The sequence below is a fragment of the Bos grunniens genome, chromosome 21 (genome assembly GCF_055505025.1).
Source record: "Bos grunniens cultivar Pamir isolate PY7600 chromosome 21, Bosgru_T2T1.0, whole genome shotgun sequence".
NCBI lineage: Eukaryota > Metazoa > Chordata > Mammalia > Artiodactyla > Bovidae > Bos > Bos grunniens.
The window spans coordinates 43,169,646-43,196,265 of NC_141185.1; the positions used below are offsets into that span (position 1 = coordinate 43,169,646).

Below are 26,620 nucleotides of genomic sequence, written 5' to 3' on the forward strand. Positions count from 1 at the left end.
TCACCCTTGAAAATAAATCACCTGAAAAGAAGTCAATGTTGCTAAATATTAGAAATACCAATTGAAACCCCAGGAAGGTATCACCTCACAGAAGGCAGAATGGCATTATCAGAAACTCAACAAACAATAACTGCTGATGAAGATGTGGAGAAAAGGGAATGTTCCTCCCCTGATGCTGGGAATATAAATTGGTAACAGACACTGAAGGGTAGAGTGAGGGTTATTAAAATAAAGAAAATGAGAATGAGGTTAGAATACTTCTCTAACACAACACATGAAATTAACTTCAAATAATACAGATCTAAAGTTCAGGAGAGATTCTATGAGAATCTTAAGGAAAACATAGGCAGGACATGTGATGATAAAAACTGCAACGTCTTTTTTAATCCATCTCTCGGAGCAATGAAAAAGACACTGAAAATAGGAAAACATGACCTCAATTCAGTTCAGTTCAGTTCAGTCGCTCAGTTGTGTCCAACTCTTTGTGAAACATGACCTACTTCAATTTAAAAGCAGGTACCCAGCAAAGAAACCTTAAGGAAAGACAAAAGGAATCCAGAATGGGAAGAAATATGTACAAACCAAGATACCCACAAGGAATTCATCTCTGAAACCAATGAACAGCTCATAATTTTGTAATATTTAAATAGAGTTTAGGACTTCCCAGGTGATGGCAACCCACTCCAGTACTCTTGCCTGGAGAATCCCATGGAGGGAGGAGCCTGGGAGGCTATAGTCCATGGGGTCGCAGAGAGTCGGACATGACTGAGCGACTTCACTTTCACTTTCACAGGTGGTGTTAGTGGTTAAAGAATCTACCTCCCAATGCAGGAGACATAAGAGATGTGGTTTTGATCCCTTGGTCGGGATGATCCCATGGAGGAGGGCATGGCAATCCACTCTAGTATTCTTGCCTGGAGAATCCCAGGGACAGAAGAGCCTGGCGGGCTACAGTCCATAGCGTCACAAAGAGTCGGACATGACTGAACGACTAAAAGACACTATATGTATACACACATTTCCAGGCACACACACATGCACAAATGGAGTTTATTCTGTAAAATATTGAATCATTATGTTGTATCCAAAAACAAATAGAATTATGTTAATTGACTGTATTTCAATTAAAAAATACTTGATGGATAGCTACAAACATGAAAGAAAATCAAGAATTAAAAAGTAGCAAAATGACAGTGGAAAATTCTTAACAGAAGATCCAATCAAGAAATTAATTTAAATGAGATTACTAAAAATCACAGAAGCTAGATTGACCATTTTAATTGTTGCTTCAGAAAGAACTAATTATTCAAAGCAATCCAATTAATTTACCAACAAGATAAAGATGGTCCAGAAGGCCAGGATAAACCCACATTTTACCAAGCCCACAATGTGATAATTAGTACCATTATAAGATATAAAAATTTTTTGACCATTTTCTTTAGAGAATGATTCAAAAGAAATACATTTTGAAATACATTAAAAAATGTATTTCCTATATTTTCATATGTGCCCAGATTTTCCTGTAGGCAATATGGAAAACTCCAAATTCCATGCAAGAATATCTCCACCCATGTTTTCTTGAATGAAACATGCAACTTGCATATTTCCTGCGGGAAAATCTGTGACCATATTTTCTTGTATGAAATACTGGCAACTTCTATATATCCTTCAGGAAAATCTGTGTCCATATTTTCTGTATGGAATATGGAAAATTCCAATTGAAATAATGCTATTTTGAGGAATATGAAACTACATATTCTAAGCCATATACTAAGCCAAATTTCTCAGAAAGACATAGGCAACTACCATATGAAATAATATTTATGTTGAATCTAAATTATGACACAGATGAACTTATCTATGAAACAGAAAGAGACTCACAAATATAGAAACTAATGGATGCCTGTGGGGATTTGTCTGCGGGAGTTGCCAGACTAGGGTAGAGATTAAGAGATATAAACACAATAAACAATGTAAGTAAACTAATAGCATATAGTATGTAGCAGAGGAAAATATAGCCATGATTTTGTAATATCTTTAAATGGAGTATATTCCATTAAAATACTGGATCACTATGCTGTAATCCAAAGCAAATATATTAGTATTAATCAACTGTAGTTCAATTTTAAAAGAGATAATGGGTGGAAAGCTACAAACACAAAATATAATCAACAAGAAACATTAACAAAATTCAAATGGGAAAGTTTTAAAAATAAAGATCCCATCTAGAAATTAATCTGGAGATTATTAAAAATGTCCATGGTTCATCCAATAGAAAAAAACAACATGGAGTTTCCTTAAAACTAAAAATAGAAGTGCATTCAGAAACAGCAGTCACATGCCTGGGCATACAGTCAGGGAGAAGTGGCATTTTCAGAGACAAGGGTACCCATGCCATCCCGGGTGGACTGGCTTCCATAGCAAAGACACTGCTGCAACCTAAGTGTGGAAGGACACAGAAATGAACAAAGAAAATGGGATACACACACAATGCTATATGACTCAGCCATAAAAAGCAATGAAACAATGGCATCTTCAGGCACAGGGAAGAGGGTAGAGATGATCATAGCAGCTGAAGAGAGACAGTGAACAAATGTAATATGATGGTGGAAACTATTAGGTGGAATCTAACAATGGATACGTATGAGCTCCTTGAGCAAAGATACACAGTTCACAGACTTAGAAAAAAGAACTTATTGTTAGCAGAGAAGAAAGGTACCAGGCCCATAGAAATCAGCTATTTGAACTAACACATGCACACTACTATTTAGAAAATAAATCACAAGGACCCACTGGGTAACAAAAGGAATGGTACTCCACTCTCTGTAATACCTATACAGGCATAGAACCCAAAATACAACTATACACATCTACATATGAGTGAATCACAAACAGTCCCTGGTAGCTCAGTCAGTAAAGAATCTGCCTGCAATGCAGGAGATTGGGGTTTGGTTCCTGGGTCAGGAAGGTCCTATGGAGAAGTAAATGGCAATCCACTCCAGTATTCTTGCCTGGGAAATCCCAATGAAGGACAGAGGGGCCTGGTGGGATACAGCTGAGTTATTTCAAATCCTAAAAGATGATGGTGTTAAAGTGCACTCAATGTGACAGCAAATTTGCAAAACTCAGCAGTGGCTACAGGACTGGAAAAGGTCAGTTATCATTCCAATTCCAAAGAAGGGCAACGCCAAAGAATGTTCAAACTACCACACAACTGCACTTATTTCACACAGTAGCAAAAGTAATGCTCAAAAGTTTCCAAGACACACTTCAACAGTACGTGAATGGAGAACTTCCAGATGTTCAAGCAGGATTTAGAAAAGGCAGATAAACCAGAGACCAAATTGCAACATCCATTGGATCATAGGAAAAGCAAGAGAATTCCAGAGAAACATCTACTTCTGCTTCAATGACTACGCTAACCTTTGACTGTGTGGATGACAACTAACTGTGGAAAATTCTTAAAAGAGATGGGAATACCAAACCACCTTACCTGCATCATGAGACACCTGTATGCAGGTGAAGAAGCAATAGTTAGACCCAGACATGGAACAACAGACTGGTTCAAAATTGAGAACGGAGTATGTCAAAGCTGTATATTGTCACCCTGCTTATTTAACTTATATGCAGAATACATCATGCGAAATGCAGGTCTGGAAGAAGCATGAGCTAGAATTTGCCAGGAGAAATATCAATAACAAATATGCAGATGACACCACCCTAATGGCAGAAAGCGAAGAGGAACTACAGAAGGTGAAAGAGGACAATGACAAAGCTGGTTTAAAGCTCAACATTCAGAAAACTAAGATCATGGCATCTGGTTCCATCACTTCATGGCAAATAGATGGGGAAACAATGGAAATCATGACAGACTTTATTTTCTTGGGCCCCAAAATCACTGCATGATTTTGGATGGTGACGCAGCCATGAAATTAAAAGACTCTTGCTCCTTGGAAGAAACGCTATGACAAACCTAGACAGCATACTAAAAAGCAGAGACATTACTTTTCTGACAAAGGTCCACATAGTCAAAGCTATGGTTTTTCCAATGGTCACGTATGAATGTGAGAGTTGGACCATAAAGAAGGCTGAGTGCCAAAATATTGATGCTTTCGAATTGTGGTGTTGGAGAAGACTTTTGTGAGTCCCTTGGACTGGAAGGAGATCAAGCCAGTCAATCCTAAAGGAAATCAATCCTGAATATTCATTGGAAGGACTGATGCTGAAACTCCAAAACTTTGATGTGAAGAGCCAACTCATTAGAAAAGACCCTGTCGCTGGGAAAGACTGAAGGCAGGAGAAGGGGATGACAGAGGACGAGATGGTTGGATGGCGTCACCAACTCAATGGACATGAGTTTGAGCAAACTCTGGGAGACGGTGAAGGGCAGAGAAGCCTGGTGTGCTGCAGTCCACAGGGTCACAAAAAGTTAGACATGACTGAACAACTGAACATAAGGAGTGAATCACAAGTTGCTATGAATTAAAAAAAAACAATCAAACACCCAATGCGTTGTAATTCACCTATATTCTTAAGTTCAAATAACTGGATAAACACTATAAAGATAGAAACATATTCTGGCTCTATTCCCCTCATCCCGTGGTTACCTTGGCTTGTATCACATCTCTGGAGACTGGGCAGGCTTGGGTCCCAAGGTTGGATTGTGGTGGAGCTCAAGGACCTGGGAGGATGTGGCAGGCAGTGCGTCCCCATGATGTTCCTGGAGTGGCTCTTGCCCTCTCTGCAGGAGCCCTCAATCTCTAGATATAGGTGAAGTAAATTAAGAGCTTTGAATTAACATAGACACACTTATATGTACCAAATAGATGATCGAAAATGACCTACTGATTGAATAGCAGATGGATGTTTACTGAACACACTGTAATTACCTAGATGGGAACAAGAACTTGAAAGAGAAGAGATAAACACCTATACATAAATGAATCAAGTTCCTATATACTTGAAACATATAAATTCAGAAATCATCTTTATTAAAAATAAAATAACATGGAAATTACAGGGGGAAAAATGTGTGGAGCTGAATAAAGCTGCCACCTTGAGGCCATTTTCCATAACAACTACTTGAAAAGCTGTGCTGTTAGGCATTGAGTATTCTCAAGGTCAGAGGGTCTGGAGGTAAAAAACAGCTGATCTCCACAAACGTTCTAGTGGTGGTTATCAGAAAAAATTTAAAACAGGACGAGTTCAAGGGAACCAATCTGGAGAGGTGTGCTGAACTCACCCTTGAAAAGAAACCACATGAAAAAGAGGTCATCATCGCTAAATATTAGAAATGCAAATCTAAACCCCAGGAAAGTATCATCTCACAAAAGGCTTAATGGCCATTGTCAGAAACTCGACAAACAATAACTGCTGATGAAGACGCAGGGAAAAGGCAATATGGAGAATTCCGTATTTCATGCAGGAGAACCTGCACCCATGTTTTTGCTGCAGGAAATAGGGGGTATCCACAAGGACCTGATGCTAAGCACCCCGCTCAACTTGCTATTGTACAAAGTCCAAACACACAACAGCGATTCCCCATAGACACGCAATATCTGAATCAAGTGGCTGTACACTGACAACAATCACGATATTGCAACTCGACTACGCTGCGATGTAGTATTGGCAAGATGGTAATGGAGAGGAAAGGAAAGCAGGGCCTCCTCTTTTATAAATAACCTTCCTGACTTGGGATGCTATCCCATCCCCAGAGTCTGAGCAAGCTTGGGTCCCACTCCTGGATTGGGGAGGGGTGGATACAGCCTGGCATGGTGCCCTTCACTGAACACTTTTTAAAGGTCCATCATCTACAGCTCTCTGGCATCAAGGGCCCGAGGAATTTGAAGGCAAGATTCAGCTAGCCTCGACCTCTCCTGGAGCTGGGGTTCACAGCAAAAGCCTCCTTCCTGAGAGGGCAGCCTCTGAGGCACTGGGTGCTGTGGACCTGGAAGGGATTAGTCTGGATGGTGGGTTTGTGTGATGCCATAGGGGCTTCCCTGGTGGCTCAGACGGTAAAAGCGTCTGCCCGCAATGCAGGAGACCTGGGTTCGATTCCTGGGTTGGGAAGATCCCCCTGGAGAAGGAAATGGCAATCCACTCCAGTACTCTTGCCTGGAAAATCCCATGGACGGAGGAGTCTGATAGGCTACAGTCCATGGGGTCGCAAAGAGTCGGACACGACTGAGCGACTTCACTTTCACTTTCATAGGGGCAAAAAGTACTGAGACTCAAGCCCATTTATGTTTGTCCAGGCACAGTCCACTCTATTTCACACGCACGAAAGCCAACTTTCTCTAAGGCTCCGGTTGCCCCAGGAACCAAGTGTGGGCATGCAAAAGTGCTGCCGCCTTTTGGACATTTTCTATAACTACAACTAAAAAGCCTCTTGATGAAAGAGGAGAGTGAAAAAGTTGGCTTAAAGCTCAACATTCAGAAAACGAAGATCATGGCATCTGGTCCCATCACTTCATGGCAAATAGATGGGGAAACAGTGTCAGACTTTATTTTTTGGGGCTCCAAAATCACTGAATGGTGATTGCAGTCACGAAATTAAAAGACACTTACTCCTTGGAAGGAAAGTTATGACCAATCTAGATAGCATATTAAAAAGCAGAGACATTACTTTGCCAACAAAGGTCCGTCTAGTCAAGGCTATGGTTTTTCCAGTGGTCATGTATGGATGTGAGAGTTGGACTATGAAGAAAGCTGAGCGCCGAAGAATTGATGCTTTTGAACTGTGGTGTTGGAGAAGACTCTTGAGAGTCCCTTGGACTGCAAGGAGATCCAACCAGTCCATCCTAAAGGAGATCAGTCCTGGGTGTTCTTTGGAAGGACTGATGCTGAAGCTTAAACTCCAATACTTTGGCCACCTCACGTGAAGAGTTGACTCATTGGAAAAGACTCTGATGCTGGGAGGAATTGGGGGCAGGAGGAGAAGGGGCCGACAGAGGATGAGATGGCTGGATGGCATCACCAACTCGATGGACATGAGTTTGAGTGAACTCTGGGTGTTGGTAATGGACAGGGAGGCCTGGCATGCTGTGATTCATGGGGTCACAAAGAGTCGGACATGACTGAGTGACTGAACTGAACTGAACCAAACAACTTGATCACCAGTTCTCACAAGCACCTCAATTTACAAGGCCTGGGGTTCTGTAATGATAGCTGTCCTCAGGAAATATGATGGTGTGGATACTGGAGAAGTAAATTCCAAACACAGTTGACTTTCAGGAAGCTAGCTACCAAACAAATCCAAACCTCCACCACAGGACAAGATGCTTAGCATCCATAATTGCTGCAGGAATGCCAATCAAAATGACAATGGGAAATCAAATTCCACCAGTCACAATGGCCATCCTCACAAGTCTACAAACAATAAATGTGGGAAGGAACCTGGAAGTAAAAGAATCTCCCTAAGCTGTCAGTGGGAAGATACATTGGCTACAGCCAGTATATGAACAGTCTCTGAATGCCTCAAAAAAAAAAACCCAAAAAGAAAACAACCAGCTACCAAGATGGGTAAACCTGGGATCTTACGTTCCCACTCTGGGCCTATATGCTGAGCAAATCATTGATCAATTGCACATGAACCCTAACGAACACTGCGGGACTACTTTCAATAGCTAAGACACACAACCAGGAAAATCTCCACCAAGATTAAAACTTAAGCAAGATGTCGTACATATATATGGTAGACGATTTCTCACTCCTAAAAAACTGCCACTGAAATTAGAGAATTATGATGCTGGGAGCCACAGGGATGGACCTGGAAGAATCATGCACTAAGGGAAGTCAGTCAAACAGAGGAAGATGATGGTATGAGATACCTTCCAGGAAAAATAAAAATAGACATACAAGGAAACAAATTTACAACCTAAAATGGGACTTCGAGAATTCAAAGTCAGAATTTGAATCCAGAAACAAAAAAAATTGAAGGGTCTGGAATGAGTTAGGAGGTAGAATCCTACATGGATGAGAAATCTGTATCTGTAATAGATAACCCACAAGGATTATCCTCTTCCTTCCTTCCTTCCACATATGCACAGAAATCTGTATCTCTAACCTATACAAAGAACTCTATATCTCTAAGAAATAATTCACAAAAATGATCATCTGAGATAGATATTCCACAAGGACCTGATACTCAGCACTTTGCTCGAACTTCTATGGCAAAGGTCCAAAAAAACACAATAGAGATATCCCATAGATACATAATACTGAGTCAGGTGGCTGTACACTGACAACAATCACAACACTGCAAATCAACTATTCTGCAAAGTAGCGTCGGCAAGAGATTAAAGAAAAGGAAAGGAGTGCCTGCTCTCTTATCTACCTCCCTGACTTGGGATGCAATCCCATCCCTGGAGGCTGAGCAGGCTGGGGTCCCACTCCCAGACTGGGGTGGGGTTGACACAGTCTGGCACAGTGCCCTTCGTTGAACCCTTTTTAAAGGACTACTATCTGTTATGTTCTGGGACCAGAGTCCCATGTGGCATGAAGGCCTCCAGGAATTTGAAGGCAAGATTCAGCTAGCCTCAACCTTTCCTGGCGCTGGGGTTCCCAGCTCAAACCTCTTTCCTGAGAGGGCTGCCTCCTAGACACCTAAGCGCCCTCAGCAGTGTGCCCTGGACCTGGAAGGCATTAGTCTGGACAGAATGTTTGTGTGAGGCTTTAGGGGGTAAAAGTAGTGAGTCTCAAGCCCTTTCCTTGTTGCTCAGGCACATTCCACTCTATTTCACAGCCCAGGCAGCCAACTGGCCCTAAGAATCTGGTTGCCCCAGGAACCAATGTTGGGCAGGCAGAAGTACTGCCGCCTTGTGGACATTTCTGTAACTACAACTTGATCATGGGCGCGCCCACAGGTATCTTAATCCACAAAGGCTGTGGTTCTGTTAATGACAGCTGCCCTCAGGAAATGCCATGGGGTGGGTATTGGAGAAATATGTTTCAAAACTAGCCAACTCTCAGGAAGCCAACTGCCAAAGGTAAATTGTCCTCACACCCTTTAAAGGAAAAAAACTAAAAAGCAAAACAAATATCCTCCACAAGACAATATGCTCAACATCCCTAACGGCTGCAGGAATGCCAATCAAAATGAAAATCGGGAAATCAAATCCCACCACACACAATGGCCGTTGTCAAAATTCAACAAACTATAAATACGGGAGACAGTGTGGAAGGGAAATAATCCCCTAAACTGTCTGTGGAAATATACACAGACAATAATATATGGACAGTCTCCAAATGTTCAAAAAAAAAAAAAAAGAGAAAGCTATCAAGAAGCTCTAAGGTGGAAAAAGTGATGCTATCTAGAAGGGTGTGTGTGTGATGCATTAAGAGAAAAGACCAGTGAGACACAAGCCCTTCAGTGGTTGCTCAGGCACATCCCACTCTATTTCACAGCCCGGAAGCCGACTTTCCCGAAGCCTCTGCTTGCCCCAAGAACCAGAAAGAAAGAAAGTGAAGTCGCTCAGTTGTGCCCGACTCTTTGTGACCCCATGGATAGTAGCCTGCATCAAGCTCCTCCGTCCATGGGATTTTCAAGGCAGGAGTACTGGAATGGGTTGTGATTTCCTTCTCCAGGGAATCTTCCCAACCCAGGGATCGAACCCATGTCTCTCACATTGTAGACAGACGCTTTACCGTCTGAGCCAACAGGGAAGTCCAAGAACCGGAGGTGGGCATCAAAAAGTGCTGCCGCCTTGTGGACATTTTCTGTAACTACAAACTGACCATCAGGGCTTACCCGCGCCACTAATTCACAAGGGCTGGGCGGGGGCTCATGACCTCTGCCCTCAGGAAATGTCCTGTGGCGAGAACTGCAAGATAAATTCCAAACACAAACAACTTTCAGGCCAAGGGCCACAGGTCTATTTTCCTTACACCCTTAAAGGGTAAAAAAACAACAGCAGCAGCAATAACAAACCCCATACCTCCACCTAGGACAGGATGCTCATCATCCCCAATCATTACAGGAGGAATGCCAATCAAAATGACAATGAGAAATCAAATCCCACCAGTCAGAATGGCCATATTCACGTCTACAAACTATAAATGCAGGAGTGAGTTTGGAGTAAAGGGAAACCTCCTACACTGTCAGTGGGAACGTACATTGGCAACAACCACAATAAAGGACAATGTCTGCATGCCAGAATAAAAGCTATCAAGACACTAAGCCTAGGATCTGACATTACCACAGGTAGGGCTTACGAATATCAATAACCTCAGATATGCAGATGACACCACCCTTATGGCAGAAAGTGAAGAGGAACTCAAAAGCCTCTTGATGAAAGTGAAAGAGGAGAGTGAAAAAGTTGGCTTAAAGCTCAGCATTCAGAAAACGAAGATCATGGCATCTGGTCCCATCACTTCATGGCAAATAGATGGGGAAACAGTGGAAACAATGTCAGACTTTATTGTTTTGTGCTCCCAAATCACTGCAGGTAGTGACTGCAGCCATGAAATTAAGACGCTTACTCCTTGGAAGGAAAGTTATGACCAACCTAGATAGCATGTTCAAAAGCAGAGACATTACTTTGCCAACAAAGGTTTGTCTAGTCAAGGCTATGGTTTTTCCTGTGGTCATGTATGGATGTGAGAGTTGAACTGTGAAGAAAGCTGAGTGCAGAAGAATTGATGCTTTTGAACTGTGGTGTTGGAGAAGACTCTTGAGAGTCCCTTGGACTGCAAGGAGATCCAACCAGTCCATTCTAAAGGAGATCAGCCCTGGGTGTTCTTTGGAAGGACTGATGCTGAAGCTTAAACTCCAATACTTTGGCCACCTCATGTGAAGAGTTGACTCATTGGAAAAGACTCTGATGCTGGGAGGGATTGGGGGCAGGAGGAGAAGGGGCCGACAGAGGATGAGATGCCTGGATGGCATCACTGACTTGATGGACGTGAGTCTGGGTGAACTCCAGGAGTTGGTGATGGACAGGGAGGCCTGGTGTGCTACGATTCATGGGGTCGCAAAGAGTCGGACACGAATGAGCGACAGATCTGATGTTTCATTTATGAAATACAGAAAATTCTCTTTTACATATGAAATATGCATCTGTATTTTCATCTGTGAGATACAGATAATCCTCTATTCATATATGAAATATGCACCTATATTTACACCTGTGAAATATAGAAAATTTTTTCATATATGAAATGTGTACATATATTTTCACGTGTGAAATACAGAAAATTCTCTTTTCATATGTGAAATATACAAATATATTTTGCTCTGTAAAATGTGAAAAAATGTTTTCATATATGAAATATGCATCTATGTTTTAATCTATGAAATACAGAAAATTCTATTTCTTTGTATGACATGTATTCATATTTTCATATCAGAAATATGTAAAACTTATGTTCATGTATGAAATATGCACCCATTATGTCATATATGAAATATAAAAAATTCTATTTTCATATAAAATTTACCCACAGCTTCACATATGAATTATCAAAAATTCTATTTTCATATATGAAACATGCATCGTTTTCATACATGTAATACAGAAAATTCTATGTTCATCTATGAAATATACATCTGTGTTTTCATATATGAAATATTAAAAATCCATTTTCATCCATGAAATATGCACTCATGCTTTCACATATGACATAGAAAGTTCTATTTTCATCCTTGAAATATGTACCCATGATTTATATACGAAATACAGAAAATTCTATTTTCATATATGAAATATACACCCATGTTTTCATATATAAAATGTTGAAAATTCCATTTTGATCCACAAAATATGCACCTATGTTTTCATATATGAATTATAGAAAACTATATTTTCATTCACAAAATATGCACCCATTTCTTCATATATGAAATATTGAAAATTCAATTTTTCATCTATGAAATATGCACACATCTTTTAATATATGAAAATTCACACATACTTTCATGTAAGAAATATAGAATATTTTTAGACATGAAATATGCACACATTTTCATATATGAAATATAGAAAATTATATTTTCATTCATTAAATTTGCACTCGTGTATTCATATAGGGTATATTGTTGTTCAGTCACTCAGTCATGTCTGACTCTTTGCGACCCCATGGACTGCAGCATGCTAGGCTTCCCTGTTCTTTACTGTCTTACAGAGCTTGCTCAAACTCATGTCCATTGAATCGGTGATGCCATCCAACCATCTCATCCTCAGATATGAAACATTCACCTGACTTGGGCTTCCATCCCATTCCTGGAGCCTCAGCTGGCTGTTTTCATGGCTGGACTGTGGTGGGGTTGAACTGACTGGGCTGGTTGCTCTTCATTAAGGCCCCTCATAAATCTGTACTTTCTGGTTTGATCTGGCAGGGACCACAGTCCCTAGGGAACACAATCGATGGTGTCCTGACATTCTGGCCTCAATGACCTTGGAAAAGTCACCCAGCTTCCACATCTTCTGGTGCTGGGGTCCCCAGGTCAAGCCTTCTTCCAGAGAGTGCAGCCTCCTAGGCATCTCATCAGGGTGCTGTGGTCCGGGTTGGAATTAGTCTGCAGGAAAGGGGTTAAGCTTTAGGGGGAACAAGTATTGAGATTAAGCCCCTGGGTGTTTGCTCAGGCAACTCCACTCTAATTCACAGCCTAGGAAGCCAGCTCTTCTTTAGGCTTCGGTTGCCTAAAGAATCAGTTGGGTGTGGGGAAAGTGCTGCCGCCTTGTGGAAATTTTCTGTAACTACAACTTGACTACCTGCCCTTACTGGTACCTCCAGTTCAACAGACCTTGCTACAGCTAAGTCGCTTCAGTCGTGTAAGACTCTGTGCGACCCCAGAGACGGCAGCCCACCAGGCTCTCCCGTCAGTGGGATTGTCCAGGCAAGAATACTGGAGTGGGTTGCCATTTCCTTCTCCAATGCATGAAAGTGAAAAGTGAAAGTGAAGTCGCTCAGTCGTGTCCGACTCTTAGCGACCCCATGGACTGCAGCCTACCAGACTCCTCCATCCATGGGATTCTCCAGGCAAGAGTACTGGAGTGGGGTGACATTGCCTTTTCCAACAGACCTTGGAGACTGTTAATGACAGCTACATTCAGGAAAAGTCCTAGGGAGAATATTGCATAAAAAAATACAATTACAACTTACTTTCAAAAAATGAACTACAACTGGTAAATTCTTCTCACACGATGAAGGAGGAAAAAAAAAAGAAAAAAACTTACTACCACAAGACAGGATGTTGAGCATCCCTAATTATTACAGGAAGAATGCCAACCAAAATGACAACGAGAAATCAGATCTCACCAGGTTGGCCATCCTCACAAGTCTACAAACAATAAATGCAAGCTAAGCCTACTTAGGCTACGCTGGATCATAGAAAAAGCAAGAGAGTTCCAGAAAAACATCTATTTCTGCTTTATTGACTATGCCAAAGCCTTTGACTGTGTGGATCACAATAAACTATGGAAAATTCTGAAAGAGATGGGAACAACAGACCACCTGACCTGCCTCTTGAGAAATCTGTATGCAGGTCAGGAAGCAACAGTTAGAACTGGACATGGAACAACAGACTGGTTCCAAATAGGAAAGAGAGTACGTCAAGGCTGTGTATTGTCACCCTGTTTATTTAACTTATATGCAGAATACATCATGAGAAACGCTGGACTGGAAGAAACACAAGCTGGAATCAAGATTGCCGGGAGAAATACCAATAACCTCAGATATGCAGATGACACCACCCTTATGGCAGAAAGTGAAGAGGAACGAAAAAGCCTCTTGATGAAGGTGAAAGAGGAGAGTGAAAAAGTTGGCTTAAAGCTCAACATTCAGAAAACGAAGATCATGGCATCGGGTCCCATCACTTCATGGAAAATAGATGGGAAACAGTGTCAAACTTTATTTTTCTGGGCTCCAAAATCACTGCAGATGGTGACTGCAGCCATGAAATTAAAAGACGCTTACTCCTTGGAAGGAGAGTTATGACCAACTTAGATAGCATATTGAAACGCAGAGACATTACTTTGCCAATAAAGGTCCGTCGAGTCAAGGCTGTGGTTTTTCCAGTGGTCATGTATGGATGTGAGAGTTGGACTGTGAAGAAGGCTGAGTGCTGAAGAATTGATGCTTTTGAACTGTGGTGTTGGAGAAGACTCTTGAGAGTCCCTTGGACTGCAAGGAGATCCAACCAGTCCATTCTAAAGGAGATCAGCCCTGGGATTTCTTTGGAAGGAATGATGCTAAAGCTGAAACTCCAGTACTTTGGCCACCTCATGCGAAGAGTTGACTCATTGGAAAAGATCTGATGCTAGGAGGGATTGAGGGCAAGAGGAGAAGGGGATGACAGAGGATGAGATGGCTGGATGGCATCACTGACTCGATGGATGTGAGTCTGGGTGAACTCCGGGAGTTGGTGATGGACAGGGAGGCCTGGCGTGCTGCGATTCATGGGGTCGCAAAGAGTCGGACACGACTGAGCAACTGATGTGATCTGAAGCCTACCATCGGGCTGGAAGAAGCACAAGCTGGAATCAAGATTTCTGGGAGAAATATCAATAACCTCAGATATGCAGATGACACCACCCTTATGGCAGAAAGTGAAGAGGAACTCAAAAGCCTCTTGATGAAAGCAAAAGAGGAGAGTGAAAAAGTTGGCTTAAAGCTCAACATTCAGAAAACGAAGATCATGGCATCTGGTCCCATCACTTCATGGGAAATAGATGGGGAAACAGTGGAAACAGTGTCAGACTTTATTTTTTTGTGCTCCCAAATCACTGCAGATGGTGATTACAGCCATGAAATTAAAAGATGCTTACTCCTTGGAAGGGAAGTTATGATCAATCTGCTGCTGCTGCTAAGTCATGTCATTCGTGTCTGACTCTGTGTGACCCCATAGACGGCAGCCCACTAGGCTACCCCGTCCCTGGGATTCTCCAGGCAAGAACACTGGAGTGGATTGCCATTTCCTTTTCCAATGCTTGAAAGTGAAAAGTGAAAGTGAAGTTGCTCAGTCATGTCTGACTCTTAGCGACCCCATGGACTGCAGCCCATCAGGCTCCTCCATCCATGGGAGTTTCCACGCAAGAGTACTGGAGTGGGTCTCCAGTGCCTTCTCCGATGACCAACCTAGACTACAGCCATGAAATTAAAAGACGCTTACTCCTTGGAAGGAAAGTTATGACCAACCTAGATAGCATATTCAAAAGCAGAGACATTACTTTGCCAACAAAGGTCCGTCTAGTCAAGGCTATGGTTTTTCCAGTAGTCATGTATGGGTGTAAGAGTTGGACTGTGAAGAAAGCTGAGTGCCAAAGAATTGATGTGTTTGACCTGTGGTGTTGGAGAAGACTCTTGAGAGTCCCTTGGACTGTAAGATCCAACCAGTCCATCCTAAAGGAGATTAGTCCTGGGTGTTCTTTGGAGGGACTGATGTTGAAGCTTAAACTCCAATACTTTGGCCACCTGATGCGTAGAGCTGACTCACTGGAAAAGACCCTGATGCTGGGAGGGATTGGGGGCAGGAGGAGAAGGGGACGACAGAGGATGAGATGGCTGGATGGCATCACTGACTCAATGCACATGAGTTTGGGTAAACTCCAGGTGTTGGTGATGGACAGGGAGGCCTGGCGTGCTGCAATTCATGGGGTTGCAAAGAGTCGGACATGACTGAACGACTGAACTGAACTGAAGCCTACCATCTGACATTCCCACATGTTGGCCTGTATCCTAAGAAAATCATCTTTCAAGCAGCCACCTGCACACCAATGTTCACTTCAGCACTAAAGTAGCCTGAACACAGACCCAGCAAAGTGTCCATCTTCAGATTAAAGCTTAAAAGCAATGTGGTACATACAAAAAATGAAGTATTACTCAGCCATGAAAAACTACTACTGAAATCATGAAATTATGCCACTGGTAGTCACAGGGATAGACCTTGGAGGATCATACACTAAGTGAAGTCAGCCAGACAGAGGAAGACTATAGCATGTGATATCCCTTCTAGGTAAAAGGAAAAAAGAGATTCAATGGAATTCAATTACAACATAAAAAGAGACTCTGAGAATCAAATAAAATGAAGAATTGCAAAAAAATAAATAAAACCAAAGAAGAGCCAGGGATGAATTAGGAAGTCAGGACTAACAAATACACAGAAATGTGTATTGGTAGTAGATAATCCACAAGGATTATCCCTTTTCTTTCTTCATTCCTTCCACAGAGAACTATGTATGTAACAGATATTCCACAAGGACATGATATGCAGCACAGGGAACTTTGCTCCACCTTCTGCAATAACTTCTACAGCAGATGAATCCAGAAAAGAATACAGGTTATGGCATACATGTCATAACTCAATCAGGTGGCTGGATACTGACAACAGTCACATTGCACACTGACAATACTGCAGCGTACATGAAATTAAAGAAAAGAACAAAAAAGAAAAGCCTTGCCTAGTTTATTCCTGCTGACTCTCCTGACCCAGGCTGCTATCCCATCACTGCAGCCTGAGCAGGCTTTGGTCCAAAGGCTGGACTGGGGTGGGGTTGAAACCACCAGGCAGGGTGCCCTTAATTGAGCCCCTCTTAAACTTACACCTTCTGGTTTGCTCTGACAAGGACCATAGTCCCTAGTGCACCAAGGGATGTTGTGACGACCGTCTGGCCTCAAGGACCTTGGAAATGCCACCTAGCTTTCAGTTCTCCTGGTGATGGGGTTCACAGCTCAAGCCTTCTTCTTGAGAATGCAGCCTCCTAGCACCTCAGCAGGATGCTGCGGCCCCCGTTGCAATGAGTCTGGAGGAAAGGGGTGAAGCTTTAGGGGGAACAAGTAGTGAGACACAGGCCCTTGGGCGTTTGCTCAGGCACATTCCACTCCGGTTCACAGCTTAGGAAGCCAAGTCTTCCTTAGGTTCTGGTTGCCCCAAGAACCAGAGTTGGGAATGAAAACTGCTGCCACCATGTGGACATTTTCTGTAACTACAACTTGACCACCCGTGCTTACCTGCCAGGCTCCTCGGTCCATGGGATTCTCCAGGCAAGGATAATGGAGTGGGTTGCCATGCCCTTCTCCAGGGGATCTTCCCCACCCAGCAATCGAACCCAGGTCTCCTGCATTGCAGGCAGATTTTTTACCATCTGAGCCACCAGGGAAGCCTGACCTGTGCTTAATGGCACCTCCAATTAAAGACTTGGGGGCTGTTAATGACAGTTGCCCTCAGGAAAGATCCTAGGGAGAATACTGTAGAAATAAATTACAAACACAACCCACTGTCAAAAAGTTAACTACAACAGGTATATTTCCCTCACAACCATGAAGGAGAAAACAAAGAAAAAAGCATACTTTCACAGGACAAGATGCTCAGCATCCCGAATTATTACAGGAGGAATGCCAATCAAAACAACCACAAGAAATTAAATTCCACCAGTCAGAATGACCACCCTCACAAGTCCACAAACAACAAATGGGGGACAGGGACAGGAGGAGAGGGAACCCTCCTACGTGGTTGGTGGGAAGGGACTCTGGCAATAGCCACTAGAAAAGACCATCTTCACATGCCAAAGGGAAAAAAAAACTTCCAAGGAAACTACACCTAGGATCTGACATTCCCACACCTGGGCCTGATATCCTGATGTCCTGATAAAACCATCATTCAAAATAACACATGCACCCCGATGTTCACTGCAGTACTACTTACCATAGCCGAGACACACAGCCATCAAAATGTCCCCCGAAAGAGTAAAGCTTATAGAAGGTGTGGTACATATAGGCATGTGGAACTTTGCTTGACCTTCTGCAGTAAATTCTATGGGAAAAGAATCCAAAGAAGAACAGTCATCCTGTATGTATATGTCAATACTGAATCAAGTGCTGTACACTGACAGTAAGCACAAAACTATAAACCGACTATACTCCAACATAGGATCGGCATGAGGAAAAGAAAAAAACCGATGCCTAGTCAATTCCCTGCAACCTCCCTCTCTTGGGCTGCTATCCCACCCCTGGAGCCCGAGCAGGCTGTGTCTCATGTTTGGACTGGGATGCGGTTGAGAAAGCCAGGTGGAGACAACCAAAATTTTAAGAGAGATGGGTCTTTCAAAGAGATGGGTGTGCGATTTTGGCCCAGTAGGTACAACAATCAAGACAGGGAAAATCAAGTTAATTGTAGAAGAACAGATGAATGGATACAGACAATGGGGTACATACATACAATATTTCTCAACAATAAAGAAATAGGAAATAATGCCATGTTCAGCCAGGGAAAAGAAAGTAGAGATGATCATTCCAAGTGAATTAAGGCAGACAGGGAGAGATGAGTATCCTAGATATAGTTTCTAGATGGAATATAAAGATGGATATAAATGAACTTCTTGCCTGGAGACACTGCCTCATAGACTTAGAAATTTCCAGTCACCAAGATACAAAGATGGGGGCCATGGGGAAATGAGTAACTTCAGACTAATATATGCACAATGCTGTTTATAAAATAAATGAACAAGATCCACTGTATAACACAAGGAAACTTACTCCACACTCTGTAATAACTAATATGGGAAAAAATATATATACACATTTATGTACTGGAAGAAACACAAACTGGAATCAAGATTGCCGGGAGAAATATCAGTAACCTCAGATATGCAGATGACACCACCCTTATGGCAGAAAGTGAAGAGGAACTCAAAGGCCTCTTGATGAAAGTGAAAGTGGAGAGTGAAAAAGTTGGCTTAAAGCTCAACATTCAGAAAACTAAGATCATGGCATCCAGTCCCACCACTTCATGGGAAATAGATGGGGAAACAGTGGAAACAGTGTCAGACTTTATTTTTCTGGGCTCCAAAATCACTGCAGATGGTGACTGCAATCATGAAATTAAAAGACGCTTACTCCTTAGAAGGAAAGTTATGACCAACCTAGATAGCATGTTCAAAAGCAGAGACATTACTTTGTCAACAAAGGTTCGTCTAGTTAAGGCTATGGTTTTTCCAGTAGTCATGTATGGATGTGAGAGTTGGACTGTGAAGAAGGCTGAGCGCCAAAGAATTGATGCTTTTGAACTGTGGTGTTGGAGAAGACTCTTGAGAGTCCCTTGGACTGCAAGGAGATCCAACCAGTCCATTCTGAAGGAGATCAGCCCTGGGATTTCTTTGGAAGGAATGATGCTAAAGCTGAAACTCCAGTACTTTGGCCACCTCATGCGAAGAGCTGACTCATTGGAAAAGACTCTGATGCTGGGAGGGATTGGGGGCAGGAGGAGAAGGGGATGACAGAGGATGAGATGGCTGGATGGCATCACTGACTCGATGGAGGTGAGTCAGAGTGAACTCCGGGAGTTGGTGATGGACAGGGAGGCCTGGCGTGCTGCGATTCATGGGGTCGCAAGGAGTCGGACACGACTGAGTGACTGATTTGATCTGATCTGATGTATTAGTAGAAGTGAAACAAGTTGTGGTAGAAGGAAAAAAAAACACCAACAAGGCAGTAATTCACCTATATACTCCAGTTCAAATGGTGGAAAAAATGAAAAAGAAATGCTGACTCTGATCAGAGACACAGATGTAAAGAACAGACTTATGGACTCAGTGGGAGAAGGCGAGCATGGGATGATTTGAGAGAGAATAGTGTTGAAACATGTACATTAGCACGTGTAAAACAGACAACCAGCACAAGTTCTATGCACGAAGCAGGGCACCCAAAGCTGGTACTCGGGGACAACTCAGAGGCATATGCTGGGGAGGGGGGTTTCAGGATGGGGGGATACATGTATACCTGTGGCCGATTCATTTTGATGTACAACAAAAATCATCCAATATTGTAAAGCACTTATTCTCCAACTAAAATAAATTTAAAAAATTAAAAAAAAAATAAGGCTAGTGTCCCATCCCTGGAGCCTAATTGGCTTGCAGTGTCCTGGAACTGAGAGAGCTGGGAGTATGTAGCAGGCTGTGTGCCTCCACAATGGACCTGGAGTGCCTGTTGTCCTCCAGATGCAGGTGGGATAATTTAAGGGATTGGAATTAACATACACACATTCAGTTCAGTTCAGTCACTCAGTCGTGTCCAACTCTCTGCGACCCCATGAACTACAGTACGCCAGGCCTCCCTGTCCATCACCAACTCCCGGAGTTCACTCCAACTCACCTCCATCGAGTCAGTGATGCCATCCAGCCATCTCATCCTCTGTTGTCCCCTTCTCCTCCTGCCCCCAATCCTTACCAGCATCAGAGTATTTTCCAACGAGTCAACTCTTTGCATGAGGTGGCCAAAGTACTGGAGTTTCAGCTTTAGCATCATTCCTCCCAAAGAACACCCAGGACTGATCTCCTTTAGAATGGACTGGTTGGATCTCCATCCATGGGATTTTCCAGGCAAGAGTACTGGAGTGGGGTGCCATTGCCTTCTCCATACACACATTAATGTACATCAAATAGACGATCAACAAGTACCTTTCAAATAGCATAGGGAAGTTTATTGAACATACTCTAATCACCTATATGAAAAAAGAATCCAAATGAGAATAAATATTATGTATTAATATAACTTAACTGAGTTCCTGTATACCCGAAACAAACACAAATCACTAGTACAGCTCAATATAAGCAACAACAACAAAAACTTGCCCCAAAAATAAAAAATTGCCCAAAGATCTAGATGCACATTTCTCCAGAGAGGTCATAGAGATGGCCATAAAGCACATAAAAAGATGCTTAGTATCACAAGTTCTTAAAGAAAAACAATCAAATCTATAACAAGGTGTTACCTCCCATTGATCAGAAAGGCCATATCAAAAAAGCTACAGCAGTAAATTCTGCAGAGGGTGTGAAGAGAAGGAAACCCTTCTACACCGTTGGTAGGATTATAAAATGGTACACCCACTAGCAAGAACATTATGGAGGGTCTTTAAAAACTAAACATAGAAGTACCAAGTGATGCAGGAATTTCATACTTTGCTGCTGCTGCTTCTAAGTCACTTCAGTCGTGTCCGACTCTGTGCAACCCCATAGATGGCAGCCCACCAGGCTCCCCCATCCCTGGGATTCTCCAGGCAAGAACACTGGAGTGGGTTGCCATTTCCTGCTCTAGGGGATCTTCCCGACCCAGGGATTGAACCCATGTCTCCTGCAAGTCTCCTTCATTGCAGGCGCATTCTTTACCACTGAGCCAGCAGGGAAGCCATAAAACAGGTGCTGAAGGGGTCTTAATGGTCACAAGTCTGACGGGGCTGTAAATGACACCTCTCAAGAAATGTCCTGGGGTAAGTAATGAGAAAAGAATTCCATACAGGGCCACGTTACACGAGGTAAACTGTACTCATAAGGCATAAAACAATAAAAGCACAAGGAAAGGTACTCCACATCAGCAATTATTAAATCAATGCCAAACTACAATGAGGTATCACCTCACACTGGTCACAATGGCCATCATCAAAAAGATCTACAAAGAATAATACTGCAGAGGATATACAGAAAAGGGAATCCTCCTACAGTCTCGGTGGGAATGTAAATGGTGAAGCCACTATGGAAAACAGCAAGGAAGTTCTCTGAAAAACTAAACATAGATGTATCATATGATCCTGCAATCCCTTCCCAGGCTTAGATCTGGAGAAATTCATCATTTGAAATGACATGTGCACACCAATTTTCAGGGTAGCACTATTCACAACAGCCAAGACATGGAACTCATCAAAATGTCCAGTGACAGAAAAATGAAGACTACATGGTACGTCTATAAACTGGAATACCACTCAGTCAAAAAACAGAAAAAATGATATTGGCAGCAGCATAGATGTACCAAGAAATTATCATAGTAAGTAAGGTAAGTCAGGGAGAAAAAGACAAATATCCTAAGATATCATGTATACACAGGATCTATAAATTCATACCAATAAACTAGTGTACAAAACAGAAACAGACTGAGAAAACCAAATTACGATTATCAAAGCAAAGAAGGGAGGGACAAATTAAGAGTTTGGAATGAAAATATACACACTGATGTATATCAAGTTGATAATGAAAAAGAACCTATGGAATAGAACAGGCAACTTGACTGAAAAAGATGGTAATATCCTATATGAGGCAAAAAACAGTAAAAGGATAGATATATGTCTATGTATAACTGAATGAAGTTCATATATACCTAAAACAAACAAAACACTGGAAATCAACTCTGCTCCAATATAAAATAAATTACCTGAGCTCGGTCCAGGGGACACCAGACAGTGGTGACCCCCATGATTAGATATGGGATACGCTGATATTAATACGACACCACCAAAGGTTTTCACTCAGCATAACACAGAGCAGCAACCCGCCTGACCTCATGTGAATGCGACAAGATGAAGAGAAGGAAAAGGACCACAGGTTATTCAGGGCAATACTCTCAATTCAGATGCTGGGAATCTCCGAGGGGACAGGACACACTGCAGGGAAAGAGCAGACCTGTGGTCTCCGTGTACACAGGATCCTGACCCACGTGGATGGGGTGAGACCCACACAGTCCCCACAGCCTGCACTGGGGCACACTTCCACACTCTCCAGGTGACACCACCTCCCCAGACCCTGCACCTGGGCTCGCACGACCCTTGATTAGGACACCAGGTCTCTGCTGGGCCCCTAAGGTGGAAACGAGTGGGTTCCTGTAATCTCCTGGGATGGTAGAAAGAAGTGTGGGGTTGGTCTCCTCTCCCGATGCTTGTCCCAGAGAAGTCCTCCTCTCTTTCCTTTGGTTCTGTGTGATATTAACTGTTTTTACAGCTGTCATGATAATGTTGAACACACTACTTTGGTTCTGGCAGGCTCAGTCCTTTCTTGTTCCACTGAGGCGTTGAGAAAACACGCCAGGCGCAGGGCTGGGAGACGAGGGGCAGGTCTGCTCTCTGCTCAGGATGGAAGGTCGACTGGAAGGAGATCACAGCAGCAACCTCACCTGCTGCCCTTTGACTTTTTGCCAGATCCATGTGCCCTGCAATCAACTCACCAGGTGAACCTGCCTCCCTTCTAAACCTGAAGGTACTGGAAAAATGGAATAGTTACCAGGTAGCCACCTGAGGGGTCCTCAGGAGCCCCAGGGAAGGTGAACCTCCCAGGGATAAAGAGGCAAACAGGCACAGGCCTGTATAAAGTGAACACCGTAAAGTATTAATTCCTGCACACAAGCGAAGCTCTCATGTATTCTTCCCTTTTTCTTAGTTTTGTGTGTGTGTGGTCTCCCCATACACGTGATCCTGACCCATGGAGATGGGGTGAGATTCACATGGTCCCCAGACCCCCTAGCTGGGGTCACACGTCCCCTTGGTCAGGACAAGAACACCATGGCTGTGGTCAGAGGGTCCCCAATGTGTAAAAAAGCCAGGTCTCTGGGACCCCCTGGGATCCTAGAAAGAAGTGTAGTGACTGTCTCCTCTCCCCACAATTGTCCTTGAGAAGTCAGGCCCCTCCTGTTTTCACTTTGGTTCTGTGTGATTTTTTTGCTGCTTTGAAAGCTCATGCTAGAGGTGAACACACTACCTTGGTTCTGGCAGGCTCTGTCTTTCTTGTCCCACTGAGGTGTTGAGAAAACACAGGAGAGCTGGGCTGAAAGACGAGGGGCAGCTCTGTTCTCTTTGGAGGAGAGAGTCGACTGGAAGGAGAGCACAGCAGCAACCTCACCTGCTGCCCATTGACTTTTTGCCCGATCCCTGTGCCCGGGAATCAATTCACCAGGTGAACCTGCCTCCCTACTCAACCTGAAAATGTGTTGGAACATTGGAATGATTTCCAGGTAGCCACCTGGGGGGTCTCCAGGAGCCCCAGGGAGGTGAACCTGGCAGGGGACAGACTAGGAGCCCGACTGCAGCACTGACCCCTGGGAGGGCCATGGAAGCCCACTCAGAGGAGAGCATGGTCACCCTGAGAAGCCCACCCCAGCCCCAGAGCCCAGACATCTGAGCACTGACGCTCAGACGCAGGCACGGAGTTTCCCAGACAGAGGCCAGGCCAGGCCTGCACCCAGGTCCCCACGTCCCAGTGCACACGGAACAGTCAGGTCTAAATGTTCTCATAAAAAGTGCACTGTCTCATCTAAACATGAGTGTAGACAGGACTTGAACAGTAAAATGAAAGTGTTATCATGTCTGACACTTGTGACCCCATGGACGGTAGCCTGCCAGGCTCCTCTATGCATGGAATTCCCCAGGCAAGAATATTGGTAGTGGGTAGCCATTCACTTCTCCAGGGGATCCTCCCAACCCAGGGATCTGACCCAGGTCTCCTGCGTTGCAGGCAGATTCTTTTCCACCTGAGCCACAAGGGAACCCCTAGACAAGATTTCAGTTCAGTTCAGTTCAGTCGCTCAGTCGTGTCCGACTCTTTGCGACCCCATGAATCGCAGCACGCCAGGCCTCCCTGTCCATCACCAACTCCCGGAGTTCACTCAAACTCATGTCCATCGAGTCAGTGATGCCATCCAGCCATCTCATCCTCTGTCGTCCCCTTCTCCTCCTGCCCCCAGTCCCTCCCAGCATCAGAGTCTTTTCCAATGAGTCAGCTCTTCACATGAGGTGGCCAAAGTACTGGAGTTTCAGCTTTAGCATCATTCCTTCCAAAGAAATCCCAGGGCTGATCTCCTTCAGAATGGACTGGTTGGATCTCCTTGCAGTCCAAGGGACTCTCAAGAGTCTTCTCCAACACCACAGTTCAAAAGCATCAATTCTTTGGCGCTCAGCCTTCTTCACAGTCCAACTCTCACATCCATACATGACCACAGGAAAAACCATAGCCTTGACTAGACGGACCTTTGTTGGCAAAGTAATGTCTCTGCTTTTGATTATGCTATCTAGGTTGGTCATAACTTTCCTTCCAAGGAGTAAGCGTCTTTTAATTTCATGATTTAGGGAGGCCTGAATCTACCATGTAGATAGAACTTGGTCAGGTTTAGACTAGCGTAAAGCTGCTGTCTAGGAGGCACCGGCCACACACATGCAGGGTCTCTCGTTGTTGGACAGAGGACTCACCCTCATGTGGGAACTAGGATGTACATTTCTTAAAGAAATCATCACTGGGCTCCACACTTCAGCCACATCAGGAATTGAAAGAACCTTTGCCATTAAACATTTCAACAGGCAAAACAAAACTGTTACCAATTTCTGTGGCCCTGTGATGGTGCAGATCCTGGGGAGAGCCAAGATATTCTTAGAGTGCAGCCCAGTGTCTTATGAAGACAGACAGGAAGTGGCCTGATTCCAGCATCCTAGGCTTCCAGCAGGAGGTGGACACTGGAAGCCTTCTGGAAAAGCTTATTGTTTATCAGAGTGAAAATATACTCTTGAAAAAACAAGCACATTAGTTATTATTTGCAAACCTAAAATATTCTTAAAAGCTTGGCATCCATCCTGATCTTTGGGTTCACATTGGTTCCTTTGTGTTCAGATTTTCTGAGCAGAAGCAAGCCATCATTTCAAACTAGTTTCTTCAAATTATGTTATTTGTTATTATGTGAATGAAAGATCACACTTGAAAACAAATACAAGAAAATTCCTGCAAAAAATGAGTGACTCAAAGAGCCCACAAGCTGCATGTACTTTGTCTTCTAACAGACAAAAGTAAAACCTACTTTTGTCTAACAGACAAAAGTAAAACAGACAAAAGTAAAACCCTAAAACCTGAAAAAACTTGGCCCCCTCATTTTTTTGCTTCTCTGTTCAAACTGAGCTAAAATGAAATTGATAATCATATCAACAAGTAAGAGTTTCTGAGTTTTGAGATGTCATACCAGGGTAAGAGGGGCTGGAGAAAATGGAACATTCCTATGCTGCTGGTAGGCAAACCACATCCTTAAATCTTTGTTTCTAATTGTATTTAATTACCACACTACATGGTGACATGGAGTATGAACCAAGAGTCTAAATATAGCAGACAACTTGTGAAGACAAATTCAATATCCCATATGCGAGAATAAAAGCTACTTGTTTTTCCAGCAGTCATATATGACTGTGAGAGTTGGACCAAAAAGAAGGTTGAGCAGTGAAGACTTGATGCTTTCGAATTGCGGTGCTAGAAAAGACTCTTGAGTCCTTTGGGGTGCAAGGAGATCAAACCAGTCAATATTAAAGGAAATCAACCCTATACATTCATTGGAAGGGCTGATACTGAAAATAAAGCTCCAATATTTTGGCCACCTGATGCAAAGAGCTGACTCAATGGAAAAGACCCTGGTGCTGGGAAAGACTGAGGGCAAGAGGAGAAGGGGACAACAGAGGATTAGATGGTTGGATAGCATCACTGACTCAATGGACATTAGTTTGAGCAAACTCTGGGTGATGGTGAAGGAAAGGGAAGCCTGGCGTGCTACAGTCCATGAGCTCACAAAAAGTCATACATGACTGAATGACTGAAAAAACATTTGTCATAGCTTGTATTCCAAGGAGCAAGTGTCTGTTAATTTTATGGCTGCAGTCATCATCTGCAGTGACTATGGAGCCCAAGAAAATAAAGTCTGTCACTGTTTCCACTTTTTCCCATCTATTTGCCATGAAGTTATGGGACAAGATGCCATGATTTTAGCTTTTTGAATGTTGAGTTTTAAGCCAGCTTTTTCACTCTCCTCTTTTACCCTCATCAGGAAGCTCTTTAGTTGCTCTTCACTTTCTGCCATTAGAGTGGTATCATCTGCACATCTGAGGTTGTTGATATTTCTTTTG

At 43.2% G+C, this 26,620-nt stretch overlaps 1 protein-coding gene across 7 annotated transcripts in view; it reads right to left on the reverse strand.

Moving 5' to 3' along the window:
* Positions 1–23,620, reverse strand: part of LOC147349523 (uncharacterized) — a 38,084-nt gene extending 14,464 nt beyond the window's left edge. For 3 of the 7 annotated variants that reach the window (XR_015149913.1, XR_015149912.1, XM_086364187.1), the window contains exons 1-4: positions 23,451–23,620; positions 22,509–22,840; positions 17,642–17,749; positions 4,608–4,760 (exon numbers count right to left, since the gene is read on the reverse strand). Coding sequence is in view for 1 of the 7 variants with exons in the window: in XM_086364187.1 (XP_086220313.1) it covers positions 4,608–4,760; positions 17,642–17,749; positions 22,509–22,704 (457 nt within the window). In the remaining 6 variants the exon portion in view is untranslated. Of the gene's footprint in view, positions 1–2,047; positions 2,440–4,607; positions 4,761–17,641; positions 17,750–22,134; positions 22,841–23,450 lie in introns of those variants that run through there. The other 4 variants (XR_015149911.1, XR_015149914.1, XR_015149910.1 and 1 more) reach the window with 4 other exon arrangements.
* Positions 23,621–26,620: the final 3,000 nt, after the last annotated feature.